This window comes from Bremia lactucae, linkage group LG1 (assembly GCF_004359215.1).
Source record: "Bremia lactucae strain SF5 linkage group LG1, whole genome shotgun sequence".
NCBI lineage: Eukaryota > Oomycota > Peronosporomycetes > Peronosporales > Peronosporaceae > Bremia > Bremia lactucae.
Window position 1 is genome coordinate 11,750,145 of NC_090610.1, and position 7,385 is coordinate 11,757,529.

The window sequence follows — 7,385 nt, forward strand, 5'->3', positions numbered from 1 at the left end:
TTGTTAATCTATCTTTGTAAATGTTGTCTTAACTATAAACTAATACTAAACATGTAAATGAATTCTTATCTATCTTATCTCGTAACTCTCTTTGATTACTTCTACAGCTGATTAGTCTGCGGAATAAATAGACATAATGGTCTATACCTATTTATGGATAAGAATTCAGGAAATTACTATTTAAAGTAATTTCCTCCAAATATTATCTACCTTTTGGATAATATTAATTAACAATCTTTTATTGTTAATTTCATGTAACGATACACCCCGTTACATGTATGATACAGTAAACAAATGCGTATTGTGTATCGATCTGTTGAAGATCGATACAATTTTAAAAGTCATTTTAGGGTTGTTGTAATGGATTTCTGAGGTGATTCATTAAATCTTTTACGAGCGTTATCTGATTAATAGGCTCTTCTTAAGTCGTCAAGTAATGTTGAAGACGGAACACTTATTGTTGCAACACTGGCTTCTCCTCACTGTTGGATGGCGTAGCCAGCTCAATTTCAGGCCAGCGCAAAGGGCATCCGCTACGACGTTGAAACGTCCTGGTTTGTAGTCTGCGTAAAAGTCATGCTCCGCGAAGAAAGAGAACCATCTCGCCATTATTTGTGAAAGATGTGGACTGGTTAGGCCCGTTCGTAAAACAAGCATGGCCTGTAAACAATAAATGGTGTCTATCCACTAAGAGATAGACCCTAAACTTAACTAGTGCATATTTCTTGGCAATACGTTCCTTGTCGTGCACTGGTTAATTTCGATTAGTTATTAAAGCTGACGCTATTGATAGCAGACGACGCGCTCTGCACCATCTGTATCAGATTGCATTAATACGCACAGCTGATTGCAAAACGCTGATCTCAGACCACATGAAATGATCTGTCTTCGTCCAGTTTCCGATGATTAAAGAAAAGGTGGAGATAACAAATCCGCTTAGATCTATCTTCAACGAGCGCCGTATTTATCCTATGCTAGCCTAAGTTTCCAATGCTGCACTGCTTGTATCTACCCCGTATGATGCTCCTTTAGTTAACGGTATCTTGGCGACGGTGTTGGGCAGGAGAGAGCTCGTATATGTTACGTGACATCCCGTTACATTCACGGTCACCAGTTGTGCGCAGCTTGTTGCCACCAACCTGGCGCCGCGGGCAGCTTTCAGATGTTAGAATGACTTTGGACAAACAAAACTTAATCGAATGCAGTACCCCATTATCTGAGGACAAATTCCAGACATTCTTCTCTTAACGATTTGTGTCTTCAGCAAAAGCATACCAAAGGCTTTAAAAAATGCTGCATTAGACACATAATGCCACGCTGCGCATAGTTTCGTGGCAATTATCGACTGTTGCTCCACTTTTCCTTCCTAGAATCTTATTGTGCGATCTTTGCTAGGGATGCAATAGCGTAAATTTTAATCTCGGAGCCCCCGTCGACCTTAACGATACCATCCGAGGCATCTGTGCCAATCAGCGATCCTCTTGAGCCCGCCTCATCGCCTGACAGAATTATTACCGAATCCTGCTTTTCTGGGACTACTGGTCGCACATCATTAAATGAAACAGTGACCACACGGCCATCCACGTCAACTGAGCATGAGCCACTGCTCACACTTATAATAGCACCCACAGAACCACTAGATTCGCCAGCGAGCACCTCAACCTCAACACCCTTCATCTTCCAAGTCACTTCACCGCTAGCAAGTCCACCGATTAACAAGTCGCCAGAATCCTGATTGAACGCTGGTGTCATAGGAATGCCAGTGCCTCCCATCATGCCAGGGGTCGCCGCAGGTGTCACAGCTAGATTCATTCGACCCATTGGAGTTGCGGCACCAAAGCCGGGAGTCATTGGGTTGTGGCTATAGCCGGGAGTGTTTATTCCTGGCGTCATAGGGTTAAGACTAGGAGTCATTGCAGACAAACCAGGCGTTGTGGGATTAAAGCCTGGAGTCATTGGCTCCATGCTGATCGGCTCGTGACCGATACCAGGAGTTGCGGCTGATACATGTGCAGGCGTCGTTGGATTTAGACCTGGCGTCGTCGGAATATGTCCCATCATGTAGGCCGGAGTTCTTGGCTGTAGCCCAGGTGTCGACAAGTTTAAACCAGGCGTCGCAGGGTTGAGTCCAGGAGTCATTGGGTTTGCAGCTGGTATTACAGGCATTATTCCCTCTCGTTTTGGGGAGCGTGGAGTCATTTGAGTTGCTGAGTTTATGTACCTACTGTCGGACATGTCATTTGACGGCGCCGTAGGTTCAAGAGGAGTACCAAAACTAGTAGCGTGCGTAATATCCTTCTCCTGATTCATCTGTGTCTCTAGCAATGCATCATCGTTGCCAACATGCCAAGCATCGCCTCCACGACCAGAAGATTGCGGAGTGCCCATACCACGATGCAGTGGAGTTGCCATCGGTGTCATGGCACTGCCGTGAAGTGGTGTCTGCGACGGCAGCGGCGTGGCGCCAGTCATTGGCGTACCAGCGTAGCGAGGCTTGTCGATCACACCACCATCGCGCGTGCCCGCCACAGTGATATGGAGTCGATCAATATCCACGACTTTTGCCTTGCAATGGATTTCCACCTTAACTTTTTGGTCGCTTTCGTCGACGACAATACCGATGTATCCTTTCCAACGCCCCTTCTTCACTTTCACAGTCTGGCCGACCAAATCGGACTCACGCTGGAATCTCCCACCTCGTTGATTTTGCTGGCGCATTCCGGCGCCCACTCGAGGCACTGCAGAGTTCGAGATCATATCAGAACGCGCCTTGCTACCGGAAAGTACCACACAACGCGCACGCGTCACGAACATGCCCGAGTTCGTCGTTACGCGGTTGTTGTGGATAAATAGATAGGTTCGGTAAATGTGTTTCACTGTACCACTATGACCTGAAAAGGGCCCTTCCAACACATTGACCATTTCTCCCACGCTAACATGATTATGTTTTTTATCGAGAGCCGCTGTCGTGCGCGAAGACACAATTTTGCGCTGCACTTCTTGGTCCGAGATGTTTCGTGATTGGCCATTCTGGCAAAGCACCGTGAAGCTTTCACGCCCGACATGGGCAATTACACCTACATCACCATGAGCCAGAGCGACGAGATCGTACAGCTCTTTGCCCTTGTATGAATCAAGACCGTGCGATATCTCCGCAGACTCTTGCAAGTCACGAACACGAACTTGAATTTCACGTGCCATACTATCCACTAGTACAATGGCTACTGGAGCGCCTCCGCCATCATCTACTGCCACGACAGTACCAGTCTCGCCGGAGTACAAACCAGACACAACCTTGATATGATCTCCTACTTTGACATACTTCATAAGTTGTTTTAACTGGAAATCCAAAATTGTATCTTTAATCTCTTCATGAAGCGGCATGACTCGTACAGTGTCGTTGGCTGTATTTGTGCTCAGTACGACACCCATGAGATTTACCAGATCACCTTCAATCACCCGCACCGTATCACCCTTCGTAAGGTCCACTTTGTTTTTCCAATCGTCTGATTCAATAGACGCCAGCATTTCTTCGGCTGTGTTTTCGCCATCTCCCCCAACAACAGTCGAGAAACGATTAATTTCATCCAAAGTCGGATTAACATCATCTGTAATAAGCATCGTAGCAACATTTACTTCCTTAATCAAAAATCCGTCTTGATAAAAATCATTGTCGAATGTATCCATCATTTCTCCTGTCGAAGGATACCGTCGACGAGCCACATCGGCTCCGGGAACCATATTTGCATGAAAGAGTTTCTGTGGTGGACGTTGACCTTTCTTATACTTAGGCTGCTCGCCTCCAGCCAAAACGATCGGATCAAGCCGTGGGAGCAGTTTTACTACCGCCCGCGCGCCGTTGTCAAGAATTTCAATGACCTTGCAGAGATCTTCCTTGTAGAGTCCTGCGCGCTTCATTCGTGCCCAAGCGCCTGTGACTAGTGGCTTTCTGCGTACTTGCACTGTCAGAACGGAAGTCATTTCATGTATAGGAACGAGCTTCATTGACCACTGCTGCACGTCACGCAGGCCATTTAGACAATCTTTAGCGTGTGGTTCACGCTCTGCCTCCACGTAAATAAATCCCTTGGACTTAGAAGCCACGACAGATTTGATCATGAGTGGCTCGCCACGACGCGCAAATTCGATAAATTTATTCATGAGCGCCACGACGAGATGCTGCTCGCGGCCAGGCTTGCACTTGAACACCCACATCCGTGGATCCTGTATAGATGGCAGTAATGATTGCTGCGCCACTTCACTTTGGATCACATCGCCACCCTCTTCATCACCATCATACTGCTTTCGACTCTGTTGATGGCGCTTTTTAATGCGGTTGACAATGGCTTCAGCACTCTCGGACTCGTCGAACTGTGTGCGATCCTGAGGTTCATAGCGGTAAGAGTGGCCAGCCTCCACTTCCTCGGCCATCTGGCGCTCTGAGCGATAAAAATCGTCGTCTTCGTCTTCTTCTTCTTCTTCATCTTCGTCAACATCAGCCTCTTCCTCAATGAACTTATTAATGGGTTTGCGGCGTTTCTTGGGCTTAGGCTTGCTGTCCGCGGTCTTGCGCTTCTTCACAGGTGTTTCCTCCTCTTCTTCATCCTCCTCTTCTGGAATGTCGTCCTCTGACGCATCCTCGTCCTCCGAAAGATTGCGGTCCAGTTCCTCTTCGCTTGATGACATAGTAGCGTCTCGTTTCCGCCCCCTTCAGTGTGCACCTTCAAATGTAAATATCAATTCGCAGCTTATGGACTAATTTCACTTAATTACTTTTATGTCTGTACAAACTTTTGAAAAGGCATCAGTCGGCGCCAGCTTTCTCCCCCTCGCTTTCCGGTGGACCATGGCAGACCCAGCAACCTCAATCAATGTGCTATTAGGAAAGCCCATATTGCTAGCTCGTGTATTAGCCTTCGTGGGATCTGCAGATACGCGACTGATGGGTGCGTAGTTTGACATGTAATAGATGGAAAACAATAGCTTGCGCATTTTGACGTCGATCTATTTCCTCTGGGTGTTTCGCTATGTTATACAGTGTGCCTTAATCAGGTTTGGGCAAGAGAGATGATGAAGCCATCAGTGTGGGAGATTTCAGCTGATGTTCCGTACGAACCGTTGTTAATCAATTGCTTCCGACGCGCCGCTAATTATTGCTATCGAGAGGTGGACGCACCCTCACCGTAAGTAGCAATTGCTGTGTCTTATTACAAAGAGTGTCCTTTTCGTAAACAAATGGTATGAAATTTTGATTCTGACGCCTATGATGGCAGCAATGTGAATCGACGAGGGTCGCCTCCTGCTATCCGGGCGTGTTTACTGAATGAGCGCACGTCCATGCGGGAATATGTGCATGACTTAAAGCTCATGACAGCGGAAAACGAGTGGTTTGATAGGCCGCCGCGAACTTTGAAGCTGGAAGACGTGCTTGAAATAAAGAACGAGATGCATAAGAATTCTCGCAAGGCATTTGAGAATCCAGTCCTATTAAATAATCGATTTAGTCGAAACCATGAGGTGCGAGTAAGTCAAACAAAAGTTCTTGAGACGAGAGTACTAGTCGTATGCATAACAATAAGTTATTTTTGTCTTCAGCTAGTTTCAGGTTGCATCGACCAAGAGCGCGCAAATTTTTACTCATGGTCGCTCGAAAAACAGCGCCTGCGCGCATCTATGACTCAAAGTAATGCCTCATGTTACGACATTTCTGAAGAAGCCCTAGCGGTTGGCTGCACTGACGGATCGGTCAAAATTTGGAGCTTTGCTTCTTTGGAAAGTCGCAATATCGATACTACGACGTTGGTGAATGCTTCGCCAACGACGTCAATTTCCCATCGCTCTAGCCTCGGAATGGTACCCTTTATTAGGACACGTGCAAAGGACAAAGTGGTTAATGTTCGAATCGACCACAATGATGGCACTTTTCTGCATCTGGCGACATCGACAGAAAAGGGAGAAGCAAATGTTTGGGATGTTTCAAAAGGGGAGATCATTCTGTCAATTCCATCAAGTAAGATTCACAAGTCGATGCTGCCACGTTCGCAGAGAGAAACATGCCCTCAAATTACAAGCTTGATGCTACTGCGTAATACGCTCGTTTGTGGAACATCATGCGGTCTGATTCGCGTGTTTGATATGCGTAGTTGTAGACTCACACACAGACTCGCCGGCCACCCAGGTATCTAAAATGACGTTTGATCATGTAATCTGCACGAAACTGTGTTTAATTATCTGTGGTTAATAACTTGATTGGCTTTCTAGGTGCTGTCGTGAAAGCAGATACCAAAGGAAGGGTCTTATGGTCCGCTGGCGATGAAGGCACGGTTCGTTGGTGGGGTGGAAAGAGCGCGAGAATTTTGTCAAAATCAGCTTTGTGTGAAGGTTCCATTTCGGCGCTTGAAATGGATGAGACTGTAGTTGTTGCTGGCTATTCAGAGCAGGGTATGGAGGCTTGGGACGTCAGAACTCAGCAATCGTTGTGTACATTTAGCAATCGCGAGCACGGCGGTGTCAAAGCGCTCCAGTTTGACAACCGCAAGCTAGTTAGTGTATCATCGACCGGCAAGGTGAGGTGCATGCTAGATATAAAATTCGAAAATTTATGTACTAGTTGTAATGATTCCTTCGACATACCCATGAATAGGCGGCGCTTTGGAGGTGGTACGAGCCTAATCCGGTGCGATGGTTTGAAACGCAGTCCACCTCTGCGCGAATAATATCTGCCAGATTCAATGACCGGCACCTGGTTTTCGGTACCGACTGCGGAGAAGTCGTGGATTATGACCGACTAGCCCCAATTTTTTAGGCAATGTGCTTCTGTATCATGCGCTCTGCTTATTAATTACGTAGAAAGTTAAGATGGATTGTACCTAACTCTCCTTGACCTCCATGTGGAAATTATAAGTTTTGTTTATTTCTCAACGAAATCTTTCGTGTCTATAGAGTAACAATTTGCTGTAAAATACAGCTTGCATAGTAACCATCTAATAGTTACCATATTTTTTGTGCCACTCGCTCTCTCCGTCGTCAACACACTTAGTGCAACGTTGTGTCTGTTGACATATCCGAGAGTCGTGTGGACTTAAACCTCCGAGTCCACTGTAACGGGATGCGGTGACCAATGTTATTATGGAACAATAAGGGATAATGTAACGGGGTGTATCGTTACATGAAATTAACACTTAAAGGTCGTTAATTGATACATTACCTAAAAGGTAGATAATGTTTGGAGAATATTACATTACATAGTAATATTCGGAAGTCTTATCCTTTGGTAGATATAGGCCATTATATCTACTTGCTCCGCGGTCCAGTCAGCGCTGGACGCGCGCGAGAGACAGATAACACTTTATTACATGCTTTGTCTTATTATATAATTAAGTTAG

General features: G+C 46.1%; 2 protein-coding genes across 2 annotated transcripts; one reads left to right on the forward strand and one right to left on the reverse strand.

Moving 5' to 3' along the window:
- Positions 1-753: 753 nt before the first annotated feature.
- Positions 754-4,686, reverse strand: CCR75_005491 (uncharacterized protein; the record flags this gene model as incomplete). The annotated part of the gene is made up of 1 exon (XM_067963572.1): positions 754-4,686. One exon carries the CDS (start codon positions 4,684-4,686, stop codon positions 1,375-1,377), a length of 3,312 nt encoding a protein of 1,103 aa, XP_067820288.1. The 3' UTR covers positions 754-1,374.
- A 91-nt stretch (positions 4,687-4,777) lies between these two features.
- CCR75_005490 (uncharacterized protein) lies at positions 4,778-7,056 on the forward strand (the record flags this gene model as incomplete). The annotated part of the gene is made up of 6 exons (XM_067963571.1): positions 4,778-4,946; positions 5,039-5,183; positions 5,274-5,517; positions 5,596-6,178; positions 6,262-6,566; positions 6,644-7,056. 6 exons carry the CDS (start codon positions 4,778-4,780, stop codon positions 6,803-6,805), a joined length of 1,608 nt encoding a protein of 535 aa, XP_067820289.1. The 3' UTR covers positions 6,806-7,056.
- Positions 7,057-7,385: the final 329 nt, after the last annotated feature.